Source organism: Cataglyphis hispanica, chromosome 6 (genome assembly GCF_021464435.1).
Source record: "Cataglyphis hispanica isolate Lineage 1 chromosome 6, ULB_Chis1_1.0, whole genome shotgun sequence".
Taxonomy (NCBI): domain Eukaryota; kingdom Metazoa; phylum Arthropoda; class Insecta; order Hymenoptera; family Formicidae; genus Cataglyphis; species Cataglyphis hispanica.
Genome location: NC_065959.1, coordinates 6,780,441 through 6,806,950, shown reverse-complemented (window position 1 = coordinate 6,806,950; position 26,510 = coordinate 6,780,441). Strand labels below are relative to the sequence as shown.

The following is a 26,510-nucleotide window of genomic DNA, read 5'->3' as shown; positions in this document are numbered from 1 at the left end:
GTTATGCTCGTTTATACCGGCGTATATGTGTGCACATATGCGTGCTACCAACATGTTTGTTTTCCACTAACTCTGAATTGAGTTTTGTATAAATACATGCGGGATAAGTTGTCAGAGATGAATATCATCTTTTCTTCCAGTCACATTAATTGTGCTTATATGCTGTCGGAATAATGTAATAGTCTATTTTATTCTTTCTTGTGTGAGTACAAATCAATGTAGCGATATAAGATTATATAAATATTGTTTATTTCTTAAAAAATTTAAATTTAATTAAATTTCTATCTCTAGCGATCTTTAAATATAGTTATTGCAATATACATTAAATCAATTTTAATTATATTGATATTTATGGCAAGCATTATATCAATATTTATATATGCTAAATTTGTTTTTTAGGAATATAAATATCATAAATTGCAAAACAATTTTTTTTCTTTGTTAAAACTATAACAAATTTGTTTGCGTGATTCTTTAGTATATATTCAAGATGTTAACAAGCAAGATGTTAATGTGGCTCTTCGGTTTTTGCATCTTATTATTCCTGTATAATCAAATATATACTTGTACGCATACAACAGTACATATATACATATATGTATATGTTTTTTCGAATTACGTGGCTTATAAGGAAAATGCATCCGAGCAAAACTTGAAGCTGCAAGAAGGAATGTTAGAAACTTCTAGGTATTATCGTCAACCAAATGCAGCAAATACGAATTTCTCAACAAAATATACGTCATACAATATATAATGCATTTCAGAGAAATATGATGATATCTGTACACTTTTAATAAATTTCTTCCGAATTATGAAAGTTGCGGAAAAACAAAATAAATGCAAAATATCATGCAATGGAAATAACCGAGATATAAAATTCTTCTATTTCTGGAAGCCACACGTCAAATTTGACAATCAATGAAGATATGAGTGACTTTAACCATAGAAGATATTTTTGTATGTAAGATTAATGTGATATTGTTGAAACCTCTTCAACTGTCTTTCTAAAATGCTGAGAATATCAAAACGATAATGTGTATTAACATTTAAAATAGTTATGCATACATAAATCATAGTTTCCTTATCTGTATCCAACAGCATTCTTATATCTTAACAGTATAACGTGCTCAAATATTTTTCTACGATTTTCTTTCGTGAGTTAACATAAAATTTCATGTCGACAGATAAAATATCGAAAAACGTAATCTTTTATGGCACGCTTATCTATATCGATGATTTGTATGCAGCTTCATTTCGGTAAATGATTATCGTTCGTACGAGCACGAACGAAACGAGTTTGCGAGCGTGCCTGCAAATGCACATAATAACATCGACTGACATTAATGCATACCTACCATGTTATATTAGATTAGCGAGATACATCCATCGGCAATTACATACGACCGGCGAAGTGACCAGCATTTATCAAGGGATCCTACTGTGCGAGAACACATATATAGATCGTCTGGTCACCTGTTCCGGACGTGTCGACAAGAACGAAGAAGAATTGAGACAGAGAGAAAGGAGAAGACGTACGTGTCTGGATATGGGATGCAAGAAGCATTGGAAGTAACGGTGGGTGATTTCACACGAGCGAAAATGGAAACCGAGGATCAGTTCGGAAGTGGCACACCGTGTGTTATCATCCATCGAGTGATTGATAATAAAGTAATACGATCGATCAATTTCAATGATTCGCATCGACTTTCAATATATCCTTTCTCTCAGCAAGAGAAAAACTATTAATTTATATGCATCTTAAATTGATTTGATTTTTTCTTCTAATTATATATTCTATCTTTTTGTTGCTTTCTATTTAAGATAAGTGCACGTTTTTATCTTTAACGATTCAAAAGCTAAGATGAAATGAGTGATGACAATATTTACCTAAATTGTGTTAATGCAAAGATGATTAAATTCATACAAATACGTATGTATATGAATGTATGATAATACAAAGATTCGTAAAGATGTGAAATATAAATGCAAGTCAGCGGATAATAGGGATCTATTTACATTCATCGTGCAATATATCTTCCTCCACATAGACTACCGACCTGTATACTATCCTGCCGAAGTGTTAAGAAGAGATATACCGGAAAAGTCGAATTGTGCTTACCCTTACATTTGAACTTGTCGTCCCGCATCGAATCGATCTTCCGTTTCTGCGCTCTTTTTGGCGTTTCGCATTTAGCACCGGATGTCTCTATAGGGTGCGCGTGAAGATACGCGCTCAGCCATCGTAGATTGCAATCGCAGATGAATGGATTCCTCGCTAAGTGTCTGTGAAAAAAGAATCAGGTCACTGGTAATGCTTTAAAAGTTGCAAGAAATACTTTTCTTGATTAAGTATTTTTAAAATAATGATTTTTTACAAAAATGGATTTTTTCAACATGCTAGTGTAAATGTCTGTAAGGAATTTTGTCATTAATAATACGAACAATGTTTTTATGCTTCGTAGGTTTGCAAAAGTCCCATTAGCTAATGAACGTATGTTGTTGTCGTATAGAGACAACAAGGTGAGACTGGTTAAGTCTTTGAACAGGTCTGTTCGTATGCATGATATCTCATTGGCATTCAGCAACCTGAAACAATAAGTTTCGCCATAATTTCCAACAGTTGCTTCGTTGCAATACTTCACGGGAAAGCGAGAACAATACGTAAGGCCATGAATAAAAACATTTTCTTCAGTAGTTATAATATGAATTATTAATTTTCTCGCCTTTTTAAAGTTGACCTCGCATTATATAAAAAAAAAACTACCTACATATTAATATAATTTATTAATTTCGACGAGATATTTTTATGCAATTGTTTGTTTTGATTCTAAACTTTAATTACGTTTTATAGTTTTTTGTATCTACTCACAACAATTGTAAATTTGTCAAGCCTTGGAAAAGACCAGCCGGCAGCTCCGTGATTTTGTTGCCATACAAAACTCTGCAACAAAATACATCACCGTTTATTGTTGCAGAAAAAAAGGAGATTTTTTAAAACGTATAAATATAAAAAGAGAAAAAAATACATACAGAGATTCGAGTGACTTCAAACCGTGAAAAGCGTCCGCCGCTACTTTTTTTATCTGGTTGTTACTCAGGTCACTGTAGATGAAAAATCGGAAACATACAAAATACAAACATAGAAAATTAAACGTTTTGTGCACGATCGAAAAATAGTGTGTACATATGTTAGAGCAGGTCAATCATGAACGTCACTCACATTCTTCGCAATTTTCTATACGGTGAGAAGGCCTTTGGTGGAATTTCCGTAATGCCATTCTGTTCCAATCGCCTGTGCGGGCAATAAAAAAAACGAATTACAAAAATAAATTAGCACATTTGTACTAATAAACACTTAAAATGTCGGCTATCGATTGTTTCTTATCTATTCGTACTATCTTCTTTGTGATTTGTTAATCTTTTCAGTTTTTCACAAATATGTACAAAGATAAATTTTTCATGTGCGTTATATATATATATATATATATATTATTATTTCGTCCATTAATAGATTCCACAAAACAATCTATGATTTTACATAGCATTACATCGAAAAATTAATAATAAAAATAAAAAACAATAAAAAATAAAAAAAATTATTAGAAATTAAATTAAAAAATTAAAAACTTATTAGTACTATTATCTTTTGCTATTTTTTGTCACAACAAACAATTACAAGTGTCCAATAAAAAAAAAGTAATAAAGCAGCTTGAGATATGAATGTGCACTTGAATCACAATCCGGCTTATCGATAATACATATACGAACAAGAAATAAATTTCAGACGAAGAGGAGTTACACACAATGCGCGATCATGGCATGGCGGTTTTTTTACTTACAACTCAGTGGTATCCTCGGGAAGGTGGGTTGGTACTTTCGTCAAGGAGTTCTCCCTGCAATCGACGATCCCATCAGCGCATTTACAAGGATGCGGGCACTGAGGTTCAGCGCTGCATTCCGATCCCGTTCGCTCAACCAGGCCTGAACACTTGAACTCGTGCTCCTGCAAACAATAGGTTTAGAACTCGTATCAAGCACGAAGTAGGTTAGCAGGGATATCGATAAACTTAACGATTGTTCAAATGCTCCATTCTTTTTTCTCATACAATATTTGATTTATGATTGGACTAGTCTATTCCATTAGAAAGTTTGGCAGTTATAAATACATAAATAATTTAATATAAACATGCATTTGTAATATATTTTTGTGTGTAATATTAATGTATTATAAATATATTTATAACAGTATCTAATAACTTAACAAATTTTAACAAAAATAGATGTTTGTAAATTTTGCAAACTAGAGTTTAATCGATGATAATTCGTCTCTTCAGTCAATCTCACCTGTAGATCGGCGAGATTGCGATCCTTGAGATGAGCCGGAGATGCACATCGTGTGTGTTGCCCTAGGCGAGGATAACTCCTCAAATGACGCGATAACCATGCTAAATGGCAATCGCAAGCGAGAGCGTTGTCCGCAAGCTTCAAAGTTCGCAAATGCGACAAACCGTTCAGCATCTCCTTGCCGAGCGTTACGAGTTTATTGTTGTTTAACATTCTGAAATGGATATTTAACACGCGTTTATCTTCTGTCAAACACAAAATTATTTTTATAGGAAATCCACTCTCTCTCTCTCTCTCTCTCTCTCTCTCTCTCTCTCTTTAAATAAAATTTTGTCAGACACATCTACATATACTTACAATATTTCTAAATCTTTCAATTCTCGTATCGAAGCTTCGTCTACGCAGGTCAATACGTTGTTGTCAAGTAATCTAGGAAAAAAAGTAACAATTTATGGTTTCCAAATAAACAAAATAATTTATTAAAATATAAACTTTTTTAAAAATATTATAATAGTTACATAAACTTTTAAATTTTCTCTCTTTTGCACTTAATAAATGACATTGAAAAAGATTTACAACGTAGAAAAACATGATACTACAATATATAGTGTTTCTCGACATATATATTTAAAAAATAGATTCAATCGTAGATTTTATCTAGATTTTTGTTAGAAACATTAGTTGCAATGTGAGTAAAGTTGTCATACATAAAACATCTTGAGCTTATAATGGACTACTAGACTTTGACTAAATGGCCTTCGGAGAGATTGTCATGAAACAATCTATCTTTGTAGCAAGTAAGTCTGATAAGATACTTACAAATGTCTAAGAGCGGACACTCCTCTGAGCGTCTTTGGTCCTATAGTGGCAATCTGATTGTGACTGAGGTCTCTGTAATACAAAATACAATATTTTTTCTAAGCGTCAGATCTTGATCTAAATATCGTCTAAACCATTCGTTTTTAGTCAAATCCAGTAATTATTATCTTAAATGTTAATATATAGTTCTATTATTATTTAATTTTAATTAGCGTAATTTAAAAAATATCACATACAGATAAAAAATATGTTTTATTAATTTCATTATGTGCAATTTTCTCAAACCTTATTGAGAAAATATTAATAAAGATATTTAAAAAATTATTGTTCTGTTCAGTCAACTTTCAAATCCATTTCAGAGATTAAAAAAATTTGAATATGTTTTTTTGTACAATACGTTTTTCAAAATATATTTGGCGATATAACATATCTTTGTATGTGTACGAGTCTAATTTTTTTTTTTTTTTAATCAAATTAAATCAAATTTTTCAAGTGTACTCCAATTCAATAGTGCTTTGCCCTAATTTCTTGTACGTGTGACTGTTTCCAGTGTGCATGTAAAAACTAGCGAAATCCATCAGCGTCACGTTCGTTCAGAATCGCGTTACAAACTCGCGACTGTCCATTGACCTCTCGACCTATACGTTCTCGAAGGCGGATGACCAGGTTCATCATCGGTGCAACACCCGCACGTTCCACTTTATTGCAACCATAGTCGCGAGTTCGTCCTACATTTTCAATCAATTATTCAAGAGCGTCGAATGCCGCGGCAAACCTTCTCCGCTCGCCTTCGATTATCCCCCCGGAAAGTTGTCGTTTGTGCGTGTGACTGGCCACACGTGCAGCAGATCGTCACGTGAGTGACTATAGACTTACTCCTCATCGCGACTGAACTCATTACCCGTGTAACGAGAAACCATTTCCACGATCTCGGTCGACTTCTTACGAGCATTTTGACGTACTCCTAGCTCCATAGTTCGGTTATAAAAGTTAATTTCATATTAAAATCAGTTCATAAAAAAAGAAGATTATTTAAATTTGAGAAAAATTATGATTGATATGAAAGATATTGATTATCACTCCCGTTTCCAACATAGATATCAGAAAATTAATTTTTTTCCAAGTACAATTATTCATATTACATGTCTTGAAATCAAATTAAATATCAAAAACATAAACAAAAAATAATTAAACATTCTACTAAATATTCATCTTTTATATTTAGTATATAATTAAATACGCTAATGAAACAATGAATAAAGATTAACAAATAATTGAATCATCTCTCATTGATACGAAAAGACACCTCTGACTGATCGAGAATTAGACAAATGGCGGTTGGAATCTCTCGAAAAGCGCGTGGATATCGTGGAACCTCGAAATCTCTTCTCGAAGTCTGAGTTAACCAGAGGCTTGTGATGATAGGTTAGTGGTCTCGGAGTATGGCTCTCGCCATTGACCATCCATTGGGTTGAAACTCGTAATCTGTAATTATGTTTGCGAGAGAACGCGAGGAAGGGTCGCGGGAGATAAACGAGGGAAAAAGAGAGAAATAATAAAAATGCGAAACGGGAGAACGGGATAGAGATGGTATAACCGGGAGAGAAAGAAAGAGAAGAACGACGACGAGGGGAATGTAAGGTGAGAGTGTGAGTCTGGGAGATTGAACTCCCAGTTCGCTCGAGCCAATCCAGAAAGTAATTACCGAATTTCGACGCGCGGCCGCGTCTGCACCGAACGCACAAAGGGAACTCGCGTCATTCGCGTTCGAGTTGGTCGGCGCGAAATATTATTGTCCCCGTAGAGTTTGATCGTGCCATCGAATAAACGTTTGTCACACGCTGCACAATAAAAGTTTTTCTCTCCAGAGCACTTCGCGGAACTATGGAACAAATTAAAAATTTTATAACTATCGATTATTGATCAGAAACTATATATTTGATACCACGCATTTTTATCGATAAAAAAACGTATGAATAACTAAAAAAAACTCGTATGAATAATTTCGAGTAACGAATATGTACATCTGCTAATGCATTGGAAATATTCTATACATGTAATGTGTTTAATAAATTAGAAAATACAATATCCTGAGAAATATGATAATGAAAAGTTGGAATACTTTCAACGTATAAAAACTTGGAATATCAAATTCCCAGCCCGTTCGGTTCAATCGCAAAAAGTAATATTTGAAAAAGTAATATTTGAATTTCAAAATGACCATGCTGATTCGACAAAGAGAGCACTAAAGCTTCTATTTCGTGCTTTATTTCTTCTATTTCGAAATACATTCGTTATTTCAAGCGATTCATTATAAAAATGAAAGCAACTCGCATATTATGCATATATAATGACAGAAAAATTTTAGATCAAATAAGTGAAAGCATAAATTCATCATAAATCAATTTATATTTACATAAACAATAAGTCGAAGCTTGATAAACGCAACATTGAAATACACAATAGAAGACGAGGCTTCAAAATAGACATTCACATGGCATTGGATTTACAAGCTCGCTGAGCTCAGACAATAGACGATAATGAGCTGCGACAATAATCAACAGGGAAAACGAGGATATTGGGCGTGGATTTTGTGCACTTTCGCATCGTGGCATGTAAGACGAGGGAGCTAGAATAACTCCCAGCTCGCTCGGTCCAATCCAGAAAGCAATTACCGAATTTCGACGTGGCCCGACGCGCCCGCGCGAAATTAACAAAAGGACTTTGGTGGTCCTCGCCTCTCGCGACCGGTCTGTCCAATTTCGAATGTTGCCGGCGCCGTTAACGACTGCGTTACCGCGATAACGAACGGGACAAAACGACATCCGACGGATCGCTTGCTTCTGTTCATAACAGAAGACCCACGCCTTACAATCTTTTCCTATAGCCGATGTGACATTCTCGCGAGGGATTCTGAAATTTCGAGGGAGACAAGTCGACGCGCCGAGAATTACAATCGACCGCGCATTCCTCCGATGCTTAGACTGTTACGCAGAAGCATTCCTATGTATATGATTTTAATAGTCTTTATAACGACGTCGAGAGTCTTAATATTTTTTTTTGTTTAATGACAAAAATTGCACAGCAATTTGAAAACTTTGTACTCTCTTGAGTTAGACATTTTAATTCGTATATATCCATTTCCGTAATACAGAAAATCAAATAAAAATTAAGTAACGATGAATTTACGATGCGTCAGTAGATATAATTACGTGTTGAGGAATATATGAAAATGTCGGATAATATTAACGCGATTTTACATCCGGCTCGCACGTGATATAATACTATACGTCAGGATGAGAGGGATTTACTGCAAGGGCCATGAAGGCTGCATAATACAACGTATTACGATCGTCGGGATACACGATAACAACTGTACGATAATTATTACAGCCGCTCGAGCGATAAACCGGGGTTGAGTGCACGGCTCCTTGTATGACGAGCCTATAATTTGTCGACGTTGAAAGCCACCGCGGCCTCTTCGGGTTCTCGAATTTTGTCCTCTAAATCATTCGCGTGGTCGCGCGACTTCGGTTCCATTCGGCGGACGTTTGTCCCGGTTATTATCACGCTTAAGCGTACAGTGAACAAATGTTTTGCAACGTCGTAAAATACAAGCCATACATTGCTGCATCGCGTTACAAGAACCGCAAATACGACTGTGCGACGGAGTGATACTAATAAGCTGAGTGCCCGCGCCCCTTTCCATTGTGTCAAACCATTTATTACCACGTAGGTTTCATCCTCTTATCGTATGGAATACCGTATATTTTTACATTTGCGCGATGGATTAATCATATGTTACGTTAACCACGATCTCGCCCACATCCCGACGAGTCGGCGAGTCGAATTTACGAGACGAGCACATAATTAAGTCCACGTGGCTTTCGGCCGTGTATTAAGAAGGGTTTAATTAATTGCCTGCCCACTTATCGCTCAATTATCAGGTACGAGATTCTGTATTGGCGATGATTTTCTGAATCGTATTTAACTATAGAATAATTTAATTATACATTGATGAAATATATACAATAAACAAGATTATATATATATATGCAAATAATGAATATAACGTATGTAGTAAATTTTATCGTAATATTACAATATTTTGTAAAAAGAATTCAAGAATAATAAGTAATAAAGGTACAAGAATAATACTGCAATATGACATGCTTCGTTGCTTTGTTGATTCTTTCGACAAAAAGCAGAATCTCGTATCTTTGTAAAGAGAAAAGGAAAGATAGAGCGAGTTTTGTAATGCGGGAGGTCTGATTTAATTATAAATTAGAGAAATATCTTGGAGAAGGTCTGCAAAGCAAGCTGTCGCGGAATTACGAGTTTCTGAATAGCGGCCGGAGCAGGGCGCGAATTAGCATCTTCCACTTTACGATTTTAACGCCGATTTATCCGCGCCGGATGAAGGATTATCGGGCATCCGAACGCTCGTGGGAATCTCGCCGTAAGGTCGTAACATAATACGTCCTTTTGTAAGATGGCTGATCCAGCCTTATCGTCAGAAACTGCAGGTTATACCCGAGAGAAGCGCAGCCTCGAAGAAAGAGAGACGGGAGGGAGGTTTCGAGTCCCGTCCATCTTGCCCACTTTGCAGGATGATAGATGGACGATCTCCTCCTCTCCTCTTCTCCCTTTTTTCTTTCTTTCTTTCTTTTTTTTTTTTCGTTTTCTGCTGCCGCTCCTCTTGTCTCTCTTTTTTTGCGCCTCCGCTCTCTTCCCGGATCCCGCTATTCTGTCATCCACGACGAGAGGAGAAGACTCGTGCACTTTTCGACTGCGTAGCAGCTGCCGGGAACACCAGAAACCTCGGAACGGAAACGATTCGTGCCCATCGCCCCATCGCGATAAAGACGTGATATCGCTCCTCGTCAAGCCGGCCTGTCTCTATTTTGTTTTTCTCTACAACCGAGGTAGCGTCGTGCCGTATTTGATTGAGATTCCGGATCGTGAAGAATGTTACGGCGCGCGTTCAGAGGAAAAGCATCGAAGACGAGACAGCGTAATCACGCGGGATCGGTATTTCTTATGAACGTCAAGGTGGCTCTTCTCGTTAGTGAGAGGCGAACCGTATGTCGGTTACGGAGAGGACCAGTGTCATGTCGTTGGAAAAAAAGTCGATTCGCTTTCTCGACGGATACCTTATGGATGAGCATAATTTGTATATACGGAACGGCCGCGTGTTCTTCGATATAATCGCCTTCTGAGATCGTGTAGTCATAGTAGTCACGAGCACAGGAATATCTTTGATAAATTGTAAATAAAATCGATGAGTGTAAATCAGAAGAGTACAATAATTTTTTTTTAAATACCATATTTAGATAATTATTTTTCGATATTCATAATAATCGAATATAAAATTTATCGTCTTTTAATGCGCCAAAATTAATGAGTTTTTATGCTTTATTAAAGATTCATACATAACACGAAACATCGATTTTATCATATCTGACTAATGACTTCATCAATCTTTCTACACGGCAAATGTCTAAAATCACGGACTCTCTCCCGTCTAATCATTTTGCCTTCCCTTCGGTTACCAAATCAGGCCACGCTAATAAGACAGTCAGTGAGCGATAGCGTACCCCGTATTCAAGCACTGGTCACGGAAGAGTGAAAACACTTTAGAGCGTCGCGTGCAGAGACGATAGACAAGCGTCGGGACGGCGGGTAGCGTCGGTGTTGCATATCGAACGATCACCTTTAAGAAACTAAACCCCCAGGGTGAAAAGTCGCGTATGCAGCCGCGCATACATTCGATCGACTCGCGCGGCAGGCAAGACACAGACTTACCAGCTTGCCTTGCTCGCAATACATACGTACATCCAATAGGTATGTAGGCCGTCGTCTGAAAACTTTATGCGATAACCCTCGTCGCACTTAACACAAGGGAGAGAAAAAAAACAAAGAGACAGGACAGAGGCAGGGATGTAGAGACGACGATACGTACGTGTGCGTATTGTGTGTGTATCTGGTATATGAAACTTGACATTTGGAGTGATCTCACATGTAATTATTCTCCCGAGATTTAGCTTCTCGAGAAATACCGGGCGCGGATGTCGCTGCGATATTACAAACTTTCATGACGTTGTAGACTCGTTGCAACATCGCTCGCTATCTTGCAATGTTGCTGCGCTATTTAGCCGCGCGTTATGTACCATATACCACTGACAGATTGCATAAACCCCGCGACATAACGTGTTACTGGCTCTTAACAAATTCTGCTATCCCTGTTTGTTTGTCGATTTATCGCACGATGAGATATCTTGAATTTGCAATATTAATGCAATAATGCAAACAAGCAAGCTTGTTAGCAAGACATTTAAAGCCTAACGTTAATAATTATAAATGTCGGAAGATACTTGTCTCTATAATTGTGTAACATAGATAAAATTTCATTATTATCAACAAGTTAATGTTCGCCAATTTAGATTATAATAAGAAATATCTGTATGATAATATTGTACTCACAGGCGTTTTAAGTTCATCATATTGCTAAAGAGAAGATCGGGCAAGTGACGTATTTGATTGTTATTTAGACGTAGCTTCTCCACTGCCACCAAATCTTGAAAAGCCCCTCTCTCGATGGTGTGAATTTGATTGTTAGATAGCAACCTGTATATAAAAAATATTCTCCTAATATACGGTAAAAATAAAAAAAAAGATAATTACTTATTAATACAAATAGAATATGAACAACTTTAGATATTGATATCAAAATAATATAATACAAAATTCTGATTTTTATATTTTATTATTAACGTAATTGAGAAATTAGAAAAAAGTATATTTCTAAAATAATTTTTTTATTCCACCATAGAAATTAATACATAATAATATAATTAACATTTTATCTTCCTTATTTATTTGACAATTAATTCAAAAAATTTAGATATATTATTAAAATAAAAGAATATTACTTACAAAACGTGAAGCGTTGCCATATCCTCAAAGTCTGTTTTGAATATCACCGAGATATTATTTCCTTGAAGGTCTCTGCAACAAGAAAAACAAAGTCAATGTAAGTATCGATTCTTAACAAGTAAAAAATTAAATAGATTAATAATAACTGTTATAAAATTATTTGTATGCTAAATCGATAAAAATACACGTTATCTCATGTGTAATTATATTGCATACAAAAAATACTGCACAGTTAAACAAATTTTGTTTCTGACATAATGCAGTGTCATGCTATAAGGTTCTTTAACGCACAACTTTATCGATTCAACGAATCTAGTTCCATACCCCGTACCCCTTGACACGGAATAAAAGATGAACAATTGTACTATGAGAAAGAAAGAGCAAGAGAATGACAAGTACACGGTATCGCTGTTCTGCCAATAAAGGGTTATACCACTCCGTTACGAGGAAGCGCGAATTTACTCTTCACATCGAAAAAGAAGAAGACCGTGAAGTAGCCGTCAAACACAGCCGTACGCCAAGCGCGTCTACCTCTCTCGGGGAAGTTTTATTAAGGCCTTATTAAATTGGTTCCTTTTCCCGGAGAAACTTTTTACCTGACAAAAAGCTCAGGATAAGAACGAGTAACAAAGTCAGCCTATGCGAGCGCTTTTTCCTCTCGACGCAGATTTCTCCTTTCTGGTCTGACACGACCGGCGTAAATTATTCCCTCGTTCTCGTCCACTGACGTGTAATTCTCTACCGACAACAAAATGACAGAAATGTGCGAAATTTACATCTCACATATGAGATTTAATCCCGGTGCGAATACTCGATAAAACATTATTCTCTGTTTTTCATCAGTAAATTTCTCTGATATTTACTGGCAAACATAACATCATTAAAAAATTGTACATTCTGTTTATTTATAATTATATTACATTTTTAGATTTTGTTTCAATATTTTATTCCATTTCTTATCTTAATATTAATGTTTTTTGCCATATACGATTTACTATTTATATTTCTACAGAATTTCGCCGAATAATTATAGTTATGTAGAAAAATATTCGTTCGAATGACACGATATAATTTTAATTCTAGAAAATTCTCGTAAAAGCATGAAAGTTTAGAAGTAAAGGGAAAAAAATCACTTCTTCGTTGAGTCGTTCGTGAGATAGTTAATTATAATACCCTAAGATAATGACTACGAATACTTCCCGCTAACTTTATTAAGATATTAAGCGTCCTCCTTAATACGTTGCAGGTAATATCTAATTACGAATCGTTATACTTGAAGAGGAAGCTGAAAATACCTCCCGCGGGAGGAGCCTGGCCAATCGCATTATGGAATCGAGGCCCATCGAACCTCGACGCATAATCCACTTTATCGACGATTCGATTAATTCTCGACGAGATAAAACGGTGACGGCTACCCAGCGTCTAACGAGAGCTTTAGGAGCTACCTAACGAACGATGTCACTTTTCCTGTTAACGTTGTCACTACCTCCTACGGTTCTTTTGTAGAATGAGTGTGATGAATGTCGTTATGACGAACAAACAATGTAATTGAGAGAATAGATGACAATATTTTGGTTTCCACTTTCATATCATATAAAAGTTGCATTGATTAAAATTCTCTTATCTTAATAAAATAAATCAAAACCTCTAATTTTATTCTTAATTTCAATGGTAGATTGTTTGATTAATTTGTCGTTGATTTTTTCTTAATTAAAATATCAAGGATTTCATGCTCTGTATCTATGTATCTATATGTGTATGAGAGACATTATTTGATCATTTGTGATGAATGGACGCGAACGCAATAGAAGTTTAAACCGCGCTGTCTCCGTTATTACTGCGATTATTCAAAGTCGTCGACGACATCCTCTATGCGAAATATCGTGGCTCATGAACCAACCGCCAACTCGCAGAATAAGACAGAAACTTGGCGTGTGCCGTTTGCATGACAGATTTGCGCTTCCTCGAATCCTAATGTACCCTTTCGCGGAGACCCTCACCATCTTATGTGGCGTTACGCTCAATTAAAATAGCGCGATATCTTCTCGGAAAGCAATAACTGCGATTCGTTCGGATAATCGTCTTGTATGGAGAATCTCTGCTCGACAAACTGAATAGAGGAGAGTTTCTTGAGCAAAGGACCGATCGCCCGAAGCGACAATTTGTAATTCGTCGTTACGATGAGACAAAACTTTGCAATATGTCCACGTTCGCGTTGTGTTTGTTCTTTAAGTATTTTAAGTTCTTTTGAGAAAGTTTTCGATGAAGGACATTTGCCAGATATCACCTGAGGACAAAAGTTAAGTCTAATTTTTGCGCAACTATTGTAAAATAAAATAACGCTTCGTTTACAAATTTTTTAATAATTTATAGTCATTTAAAATCGATGTAACCATGTTAATTTATGAAAAACTTAACATAGCTAAATCAAACATAGCAAATCTGTTTGAAACGCTGTGATATTTAAAATAAATGCACCACTGTGTGAGATGAGAATGCATACATACGTCAACACGAAAGTCGCTAAATGATTTAAATTTTTAAATTTATGTCACATTTATGTCGCGCGATGGAATAAATTTCATAAAATTTGAGTCGCATGCATCATTAAACGCGCTTCGCGTTCAACGGAATAAATTGTTGGCCCGAATTCATAAATAGTCACGACAGTTTAGTAAGAGTATCAGAGGTCGTCCAATAAAAAAGCGTAACAACTTAGAAAAAAATAATTAATTCTGAAAGATCTCGCTGCTGCGATAATGAATGCTAATCGCGGTTCTGAAGTTCAAGTCGTATATCGCCTGTTGTTGATTCGATTCGATTGCTACAATGACATCGTAAATCCAATAACATTCTGGAAGACGCAATTTTCATCTTGCACTTTTGCCAGGCGACTCACGTAGCGGATAACAAAATTACATCTCGCGTCGCCGACCGGAATATCCGCTAAATACGTTTCTATGGATTTTCGCGAAGGTGGGAAGGTCAAAAACGGCGCAGGAAAGGATGAAAATGGCGGGAGAGTCCTCGACAGTGGTAAATCTGATGGGTTACTAGGGTTAATAGTGTGAGAATCAGAAAGAACAGAAGGGCAGCGAGATTCACCGAGTGACGCGGGCTTGGTAGACAATGTCCAAGAATAAGGTGCTGGTGGTACATGTCTATATTTGAGTTGTGGCGGGATGAGAAAGCACAGAGGGGAGGGGAGGACAGGCTGCTGGCAGATGTAATCAAAGTTTGCAGACAACCCCCCGACCCGAAGGAAAGCCTCTGCGAGAAACACAAGGGTAGGAACATAAGGGATACCGCCGCGGGATCGACCGGATATCCGGTCGTATCTCACATCACCGCACGACGCCGCGCGGTGTCGATACGCCTGCTTAATGTCGTAGAAATGTCACAGTTGGAGATAAAGGAGAGAAATCGAACCGCGACAAGGTGAGACGAGTCTACGTAAAGGATCGGCGTCGCGCGTCTTGATTTCCTCGTGAACCGAGCCATTTGCCTTGTTTTCTTACCGAGATTTGAGAATTGAATAATTTATGGGCAATGATTATATTCCGATTAGCCGTGCGTCTACTATATCATGTGTCTGTATGTATATATAATAATATAAGAAATATGATGTAATTTACCATATGAGCACGCATATCATGTATAAATATATAAATATATATCCTCCTGATTATTTCAGTCTATTTGATACTACGTAATGTAAAAATTCTCTCGATTTACGCGCGATAATGTACTTCAGTTCGTTTATGTCTGATTGTGAGTCGCACCATTTTTCCACAAAGTTAGAGAGGATCTAACAGAATAATGTACATCATGTGGCAATAATATCTGCTTGCAGGCCGATTTATTTCCGCGAGAAAATATAGCTCCTCGCTCGAATAGTTTCCCTCGCGTTTCCGATTTTTCCACCAGCACATTCGTAGCATCTGAAATCGTAGATCCAGATAAGTTGAATATTGCTTTTAGAGCGACTGTTCATTTCTGCGAACGAATCCATGGAAATTTTGCAGCAAGTTTGATGAAGGATGGACGGAGATAGCTACTCAATGAAAACATCGTGTCAGATAAGAAAGAAAGCCGCTACGGGGAGAAAATATAGTCTTCTGCATGTCAGCGTAGAAATGCAAATGAAATCTCTTGATTGAGTTTACCGTTGAAGTATCGACGTTCTTGGTCTCTCTAGATCGACAAGAGTGAAAGAAAAAGACGAAGTTACCGAATCGATTTGACATATCGACGGCTTTTCATTCGACTCTCGAATAATTGTGACTACTGGAATGATAGAAATGTGAACGGTATGTAATGATTCATTTTACAAACGAAGAGTTAAATAAAAACTATTAAAAATATATTCAGCCTATTTATTATAATTAGATTCTTTTGATATCATTATTTTTTACATTAATTTCATTATTTCATAGACTTGTATATTTTTCAACACTCTGACCATAATTCGTTTTCACTGTTTTGCAAGTGACACAAATGTCCGTATATATTATGAGAAAATGGTAGCAAACTGAAGATGGGACAGTTGATTCATGGTATAATAGTTTGGTATAGAAGGCAGATGGCTTTTACATTACTGTCGCGTTTTGTGCTCCCAGAACAATGCAATTAACAGTTCAGTGTTTAAACTTAAGCTTTGGCCGCATTACCGTGGAAACTTATTGCGGCGAGGGAAGTTGTAACGCAACAAACACACCTTGACTTCTGAAACATTTAGACGGGATTCTACGCTGCAATATAGTGTCGTTCAGTTTCTATGCTTGAATTTATCAAGTTGGCGTGCATCCAAGATGAAATTTCTTTTTTGTTTCGTGGCGGACGATCGTCCCTCACCGCGCGTCGCGCGCGTGTCAACTCAGTAAAATCAAATATTAACGATCGCCAAGAATCGCGCTTATGTGCCTGCGTATTTATGGTATGAAATATGTGAATGTGTGTAGCGACGCATCAACTGCTATACTAGCTACGTTTTATGTATGAGAAAATAAAACCTCTTAGAAATACGAAGAACCTGTCTGACAGATAAAAAGTGCATAAAAATGCAGAAACCAGCAATAAATAAAAATATGACATTTGTCATAATGATGCTGAGAAACTGACTTCAGTTCACAATTCTTTTTATAATAATCACAGACAGGAAATCTATAAAAACAGAAGGAATGTTATATTGTTCGCCGTGTTGAGTAATTAATAATTCGTTGATTGATTAAATTTTTTGAATCTCTGTTTAATTATATCATTCGAAATTTACCTTCAGAAATGTCTCATTCTCCGCTATTTTACAATATTCATTGCCCGAAAAAAATGAATAACAAAGTTAACTTACATTATTTCATTCATTGCAATTTTTGAATAATTTAAAAATATTAATATATATGACATTTCTCATTATGTTATATCAGCATATATATACATCATGTATTCAAATATAATTTCAAATTATATATTGTATAAAAATATAAGAAAATATTATATTATATATAGATATATTTTTTATATTATTAATAATATATTATAAAAAATCACAGAAAAATGTAATTTTTAAAATTGTAAGTAAAAGCAGTATAATTATTGTATGCGTTTAAATTAATTAAATTTTAACTGGTCAATCTTTCCATGGCCAATAACATTGTCTTCATCATGACATCGATTTAAAAACCTTCATTTCTTCAAGGAAATCGTTTGACTCTCTGAACAGTGCAATTCAAAGCAAATGTCATGTATCTTAGACGCAGTCCAGAGCAGCAATAACAATCGCTGCTTATGGCGCAGGAACGTGGACGGTCACTAAGTCCATTGCATGTATTTTAGTATTTCTCCACCAGCTGCGTATGACGGTCTGTTAGCGTACACCTAACAGTAGAATCGATACTAAACATCTCTGGTTATGTATACAAGAGAAGCGCCAAACTATTGTTTCACTTCCGCGGCTGTCAGATCGGGGTGTGATTCGTTTGCCGACGCAAATAGTTCAGTAAAGATAAATGCAGGGTCGTGTATAAAGGAGCTACCTGAGCTGACCTAAAATACGGCGAAGAAAAGCTCCTTGGAGTTTGCACTAAGAGAAGTAATTGATCGATCGATTTGTCATTCGGGCGGCAAATTACTTCCTAATGTATTTCTGCGTTCAGAGTCTTGAGCGAAAACTAATAGCAAACACATTTCACGGAGATTATAAATACATTCTCTCTATTTAAATTACAGAAAATACCGAAATGTTTCGAATATTGTTATTTCACATACGGAGATAAATAATTTATAATTATAATTACGTTTGCAAATGTCTCGCAAAGGCAATGTGCGTAAAATAAAATATGTAAATACGTTATTTATATTGTTATTAATTCTGTGACAAATGTTATTATGATACCTATTTGCATCAAAATATATGATTTTTTATGATATATACTCTTCTGTACTTCATGTTATTATTAAATATGTAAATAATCCAAGACATCTCTTTATATCATTTATATCAATATTAGATACCTTGCAAACACTAACTTTGTAAACGTATACTTTGTGACCAAGGTACTTGTTCCCCATTACTTTAAATAGTGACAGGGTTGCAAGATAACCGAGAGCAGTAAAATATCGTTTTGCCCGAAGGATATATTACACTTTTAAGAATTTCCGACGGTGTGGGTAGTTCGTTAGTGAGTGTAACTAGTCAAGCAAAAATAAATATTCGCCCACGTAGTGCAGTCCGACCTGAACTACGGAAAGCATGGAAATAACACAACCTAGGAGCTTTTTTTACAGCAATTTTAGATAAATGTTCACGTTAGCGTATATTCGAATCGGCGATCAAATGTAAATTCAATTATATGCTATAAAAATTTATTTCTACAGTAATGCTAGAGATATATTATTTTATAAATATTTAACGTCAAATATCATCATAAAATCAATAAAGTCGGTTTGTTAATTTCGTTAACAGATCCTAGAAATGAATTTAGGTCATCGATCAGATATTTCGATTGTATTTTATATATAAAATGAATTTATACGAACACAGATCGGTTTTTTTCATAAATATGCAAGCAACAACTTTGAAAAGGCAATCATGTAGATAAAATTGTTTTATTTGTAATATGCAATTATATATAATTTTATATAGGTTAAATTATTTTATTTTATGGACATATATGTTCAATCTAACTATATTTAAATAATCTATATTTTTTCGCGATAAAATTCAAGATAAGATTTTACTTGTAATCATTTCATGTATTGGGCAATGTATACATTTGTAGACAATAAATTATAGAGTGTCTAAAACAATCTTAAATAATGTTTTTTAGATGGGATTAATAAATAAAAAAGAAATATGACTTATATTACAACAACTTATAAGCAATTCATATTTTTAATAAACAAGGAATTGATATTAATTAATGTATTAATAATAATTAATACATGCATTTTCTTAATACGCATTATATAGGAAACATACAAATTAATGGATAATAAACATTCAAGCAAAAAGATATGTAAAACGTCGCCCCTTCTAATATCGCTTTCGCGACCCAAAGTACTCTAAAGCAGTAATTTGTATCGTTTTATCCAGCGGAAACGCATGCATCTCCTTCAAGGTTTCCTGACACCCGTACACACTAGTCGGTGTGCAACTGGTTCAGAAAAGACAAATGTACTAGTATGTATAACAACCGACGTGGACTCGCTATAATGCAGGGGAAATTACGTAGAGACTCTTATTGTTAGATAGTTCTTGTAGCCGTGTAATTTTTCTGCTCTTTCTCCAAGCAGACCGACCCCATATCGCGAGAACATAAAACGGCCACGATGGTCCATGCGAGTTTTATCGCGATAGCATGCATCTCACGAGCAGAGCATCCTCTCGCGCTCTAAAACAGGATGTACCGTGCGTCTATTACGCTGTTCATGTAATCCAGGAATGAGATGGAATGCGTTAAGGGTTGAACGTGTAAGATAAAATCCGTGTTTCTGCACAAAAGCAAGAATATAATGCGGCTCTCACATGCATTATATGAACAATTAGCAACAAGAGAAAGTTTGATATTTATTAAGAAAACACGGTTTTTTCTTTTATACTATCTTATTAATATATTTGTTATTCTTTTTAATACATGATTTATTTTAATTTAAAGTAACAGATTTGTAAAAAATAATTATAAATATATATATATATATATATATATATATATATATGTATATATAACATCTTATTTACATAGATACATTGTCTTAAGCAATGGAAAAATAATTAAGAACTTCGGTACGAGGATCAAAGGGCTCAAGTTCGTTAAACGATCTCAACGGTACTTTACCTCCATGCAATCAACGAATCGCGGAACAGCATTGTAATCAAGATAATTAAACAACGCCGTACACTCTCCGCGGGCTTACTGAAATATTAAAATCGTTCGAGCTCGTTTCCTCGTTCTTTTGCACCGTTGTTGCATCCCACAATATTCGATAAACAGTGCTTGTTGCAACGTTGTTCTTTTTCCAATATGATATAATTATATCGTAGACGATGTTCTCCGGGGACTTGCGAGTACCAGCGCTTCGCATTTTCCAATGTAATGTCCAATGCGGATGTACGCAACGGCACCGGCACCGGCGCCGAGACATTCGCGATTATTTCCGCCAGCTGTTACAGTCTACGAAGTGCCAATTGTTGACATAAATCAAATATCGTAGGTTTCGACGGCAATTCTCAAAGTCATCTTTATCTCGATGTTAAAGTAAAAACAAATATATTATATTTGTTTCTCTGCTTAAAAATTAAAAATCTCTTAAAATTAGTTTCATACATAAAGTTCAAAGAAAAAGTTAAAATGTTGTAAAATTTAAAACCTAATAAAAATTAAAATATAAAAATTAATATTTTTGAAAAATGTTTTATGTATTTTTGCGTACTCTTAGTTTTTTACGTAAACAAAATTTATACATGTATATATATCTATATACATGTTATGCTAGCGTTGGATTATATGCATATTTGCGATTCGTCTATAATTATGAATAGTAGATGAAAGATTCATCAAAATTCAATCAATCAGATTTCTTTCTACTATTCACTTTAATCCCGAATCGCGAATACGCGCATAATCTGGCATTAGCATTACGTATATTACTAATTATTCGATATATAAAGCTAACAATTAGCTCTGCGCAATTTCATATTTTATTTTTATGTTTTCTGTTAATACTAATTTATTTTTACTGTCTCGAAAAGATACCTAATTACGAAAGATATTTTTGTATAAAAATTAATTTAGGATATTACACACAAAAACAGCATTTATAAAATGCTAAATTTTATTATAACAAACATTTCATAAATCTTCGATTCTCTTGCATCATAAATATTTTACATGCTATAATTTCAAATGAATATTTTTGTTTGATATCGTCATTGTGTTTCCTTTTATTGAGGTTTTATTAAATTTTCAAATAATTTTTCAGCTTTTATTGTAAAAAATCATCGTGCAATATTGACGTTTAATAGTAGAAGCGCAATCATTTTTTTATTCTTCGAAGAATGCGCGTAGCAATTAACGAAAAACGTCTCGAGGCGGAAGTGCTTGTCAAAGTCGTGCATTTTAGCGCTTCTGTTGATGCTATTTTTTCCGCATGGAAGAGCACCCGGGAAAAAAATGCTTTTGCCTTTATGTCATTTTTTTCGTTTTTGCTCTTTCGTTGTCACGTTCTTCGTTTATCACCATACTGTCGCTCTACGTGCTCATTATAAACGTACATGCTATTACGCTTACCATTCTTAATTACAATGTCCAAAATGCAATGCACTTTTTATGATTCTTCTCTTCAACGTGAAGACATAATGTAGTTTTAATGATTGTTCCGATTTCGCAAAATAATTTTATTTCAAATTTCTTCTAAATAAAACGTTTATAATATACACTCAACATATTCATTCATAAATGCAAACTTTGCAAGTATGTTTTTTTAATAGTAAAAGAGATATATGATATAATTAAAAAAAAGTATTTTTGGCAACTTCGCGTTCTTTCTTTCTTCATATATATTCCTTGACATCTGTAGATAATAATCATGTACAATAACAATTGAAAATAAATTTTAAAAACTTCTTTATTAATTACTCACATTTACATCCTATTGTTAAAATATCGATAAGGTCAAAATTACTTATATGTGATCTCTCTTTAATAATTAATGTTCACATAAAAATTAATACAATAAAATATGAATACGTAGCCCTTACTATTTATATAATTTTAAATTCTCAGATGGCTCGATTTTATATTTGCGGAGTAAATCACAGACAATGTATATGTCGCTCATCGGTTATGAAGTTACATGCATGCTCACAGACATGAACGCAACGCGCACGTAACACCGCGAGTCAAACTTGAAAGGGTGCGTGCGCGGTGCATAGACAGCAAGAAAAAGAGAGAAAGTAAATATGCAGCGTGCTTTCATGCTCGGAAATCAGGCGTCTAAATCTAAACGGCGTCACAACATGACGCCTCTGTTTCTCTCCGGGCGACAACTAATTACCGTTAACGCGAGTCGCTTAATTAGCTTCAACATTAATGCCTTGCCGTCGATTTTTGCGATTCTCATTTCAAGATCCCGTCGAATCGCGCTGCCTGTTTTAGCAATGTTTGAACAGAAATGACTCATTAGACGAATCACGAAAATCGACGAGAAATCGAGAAGTTTTAATAAAGATAGGATGATTCTGAATTTTTCATTCTAATGGAGCTATATAGTACATTTTGACTATGAAATTTGTCAACAAACACACGGAACATGTCGAGAGACGCGGTAGTGTCTCGCTAAGTATATCTTTCGTTTTTTTGTTTACTGTCAGTTTGTTTATGTCATTATGTCAGACAGGCGCTACTGCGTATCATTTACCGGAGTGAGAACATTTTTTTGAAAATTTTAGAAAATGAATTCGAAATATCTCGTAAATTAGACCATCTTTTCGAAAGATGAACATATCAAACTCGAAAACATGGGTTTTTCCGATCGTTGAATTATCATGATATAAATCGCGTAGTCGTAAAATATTTACATATTTTCTTTCTTTTTAAGAATATAGCATAATACAAAAGTAGGGAGAGGAAAACACAATTCAATTGGTTACATGAGCAATGGGATTATTTGGCCAGTCGATTTCACGATAAACCAAAAAATTGAGCTCGCGAATAATTGAAACGCAGCGTCGAGGGCTTATGTATTTTTATGTTGTTAACGGCACCCGGATAAAATTCCGCGCGTGAAGAAGCGTGGAGGGAAAATGCACAGGATCAGTCAATAAATATGGACGTATCGGATTTTTGTACATTTTTGCATGGGGAAAATCCACTGCCTCTGGAAATAAAAGAAGTGACAATGCCAGATTTTTGCCGGAGGTTACGATGGATTTGTATTTCAATTTAAAGTTAAAATTTCAATTCACAGATGCCTGTGTATTGTTTGCAATAACGATATATTGCAACTTTGCGGTGTCGTTCTCCCTATATGTAAGGCAAATCGAACACAAAGTTTATCATTTGCTATTGACATCCTGTATTGGGTGTATGTTTGTATGTGCGCGTGTGTGTGATGAAATCTTTCTTCCTACATATAGTATTGATCTGGTATAACAAAATGAATAAATAATTCGGCAACTTGATATTGGTATATACACACACACATACACACAAACACATATGTTGGTATTAATTTTAAAATAAATATATATTTAAAGAAATAAAGATATATTTTTTGTAGCGTATGCTTTTTAGAATTATGCGCGCACTTTGCGTTTTTATATATATTCTTTTACATTTCGCACGAAATCCATGGGAATAACGTCATAATCCTTCTCCGCAATTGTATGTATAATTTAAACAAGAAAGCGAAACTCACGTGTCTGAGTATAATCAAACTTCGTATTGTAGAGGATTCAGTAATTAAGGAAAATTGTCCGCCACTACTTGAAATGCATGCTCGTATAATTGAGTGTATGTTTGCGTTTTTCTCCCATCGTGTGACGTTTCACGAGCGTTATCAAGATGTTTTTCCAGCACGAGAGAAGGATTAATGTCCTTCACATTATATGAAAGGCTAAATTCCCAGGAAAACGATATCTTTTTGAAGGAGAGTCTAAGCTTTTTTACTTATTTTAAATATTATAATATTAATATAATATATAATTATATGATGAATTTAATTATATTCTAAAACACTCTTTTAATTCAAAACTTATAAGTATCATTTGTTTAATATATGTGTCACAAAAAGATAAAAATCAAAACCAATTAAAATTTTATATTATATTATTTGTAACTAATCAAAAAATAAAATTTCTTTATAATTAATTTTAAACATATACTATAACAAATTATACTATATTACACAAAGAAATATTGATCTTTCTGATGAATAATTGATTTAAAATCCAATTGTAATTGGATCATAAAATATTAACGTGCATTTGTGCAACATTCATGTTGACTTGCCGAAACTCAAAACATGATATGTTAATTGCAGCATATTGTGAATGCTACGTTACACTATTAATAGCTATATTTATAGTTTGCTTGGGCTTTGTAAAATATAAATCTCTGATGAGCCATGCTTGTAATATCGCGGTTATATTACACTGTAACGTATAGTTAAAATTGTAATATCATGTTTTTATGACATACGCGGTTTGCATAACAGACCCATTTCTCTGATACATTTAACGCATTATCAAAAATATTATCACGACCGATCACAGCTTTAGTCGAATATTAGTCGCTACCGGCATTTTGTAGTGTAGCATTTCGATAATATTTATTTTAGTATTTACACACCTATCATTAATAATAAGGCAATTGAGGTAGCAATGCTCAGGCAATTGTATATTATGCAAAAGTTCGATTTGTTTAATTATATATCCTTCTCTTTTTTTATTCATAAAGAAATTTTAAGCATTACGGGAATTTGTGTTTACAATATCGTAAACATAAACACATTATAAATTTCTCTATAATGTTATAAATTTTAATAATTATTGCTTTGAAGTATCGCAATTTATTCGACAAATTTACGAATAATATTTAATCATTATAGTCAAAAGTGATACATAATCTGCATAAGACTATAAATGCCGTGCAAGAGAAATGCACATTGGGTAAATATGCTTTGATCGCACCGTGGTTCAAACATTTGGGACGGATTTGCGCACAAAGAGATGTAGAGAACGGGAGGGCGTGCACAATACACCTATTTTTCGCGCTGTTCGCACTATTGATTACTCTTTCTTTCCAACATGTGATCGGATAAACTATGCTGTTCATTTTGCGTTTATTTTGTCACGCGATATCGTGTCATCGGCTCGCGCCTAATTGCTATTCTAGAGTGAGCTTACAGCATGCATTGTGGTAAAATACGATTCCAGATATCTATCAATGAATTAAAATTGTTATAAGGTATTTCAAATGGCGTTAATTTAATATTATCGTAAATGATTATTATCAAAAAATTAACATTTAATAGGCAATTTTATTTTAATAACAAAAATTTGATATGCTTAATATATATATATATATATATATATATATATATATATATATATACACATATCCCAATGATAAAAAATTATCTTTTGTAAATGCGACAATTTTACATTTAGCCATTTCTATAGCTATTTCAAATCACAAGTACTTCTGTAATGATTACAGAATATAACATAAATTATATGTACTGTGTCGTAACTGTGGAGTAATAGCTGACCAAAATGCGGAACAGTTATTAACCTAATGCAATAAGCAATGCATTGTCCTTGGTAACCAAGTTTCAGTGGTTCTGTTATATAATGTTCTCTGCAACTCGGTTAATATGAATTTCACATGGGCGCCATTATTGAAATTGCGGTTTAATCCCTCGTGACGCACATTATATGACGCATATCACAAAAAATAAATTATGGAAAAAGAAATACGAGTGTATACAAACCTATATATGTATATACGTATATAAGTATATATATTATAATAATATACATCGCATGGCTTATATTTATATTGTTTGTATCCTCTCGTAAATGCTGTAGCTGCCGCATCGTTGTGTTATCACTTTTAATTTTAAACTCCACCGTTTCGGAAGTTTTAAAGCGGATTTCACGATTTATGAGTTTATGCGCGCATACACATCGAAAGCACGGCCCTCCCTTGTACACGTGTCACACCGAATAACAGGTACACATTTTATTACCGCGCGTCCGGAAATAAATTTCGCACCATGCAACAGGAAAATTTGGCTTTTCATAAACGCGGCAAATATTTATGGATAATAAAATTTTCCGGGTTCCTGGTCGTGCGTGTGCGTACGCTCGCGCGCGAGAACAACTCTCTCTCTTGCTACATTTTTCATTTTAC

The 26,510-nt window shown here is 34.6% G+C and overlaps 1 protein-coding gene across 2 annotated transcripts in view; it reads right to left on the bottom strand.

The window, feature by feature from the left end:
• LOC126850219 (protein slit) overlaps positions 1–26,510 on the bottom strand; it is a 305,313-nt gene that overhangs the window by 18,253 nt on the left and 260,550 nt on the right. Inside the window, exons 2-12 of one of the 2 annotated variants that reach the window (XM_050592951.1) lie at positions 12,100–12,171; positions 11,647–11,790; positions 5,164–5,235; positions 4,702–4,773; positions 4,345–4,558; positions 3,840–4,003; positions 3,221–3,292; positions 3,031–3,102; positions 2,870–2,941; positions 2,443–2,586; positions 2,120–2,283 (exon numbers count right to left, since the gene is read on the bottom strand). In XM_050592951.1, coding sequence (XP_050448908.1) covers positions 2,120–2,283; positions 2,443–2,586; positions 2,870–2,941; positions 3,031–3,102; positions 3,221–3,292; positions 3,840–4,003; positions 4,345–4,558; positions 4,702–4,773; positions 5,164–5,235; positions 11,647–11,790; positions 12,100–12,171 — 1,262 coding nt within the window. The remainder of the gene's footprint in view (positions 1–2,119; positions 2,284–2,442; positions 2,587–2,869; positions 2,942–3,030; positions 3,103–3,220; positions 3,293–3,839; positions 4,004–4,344; positions 4,559–4,701; positions 4,774–5,163; positions 5,236–11,646; positions 11,791–12,099; positions 12,172–26,510) is intronic. The other variant, XM_050592952.1, reaches the window with a different exon arrangement.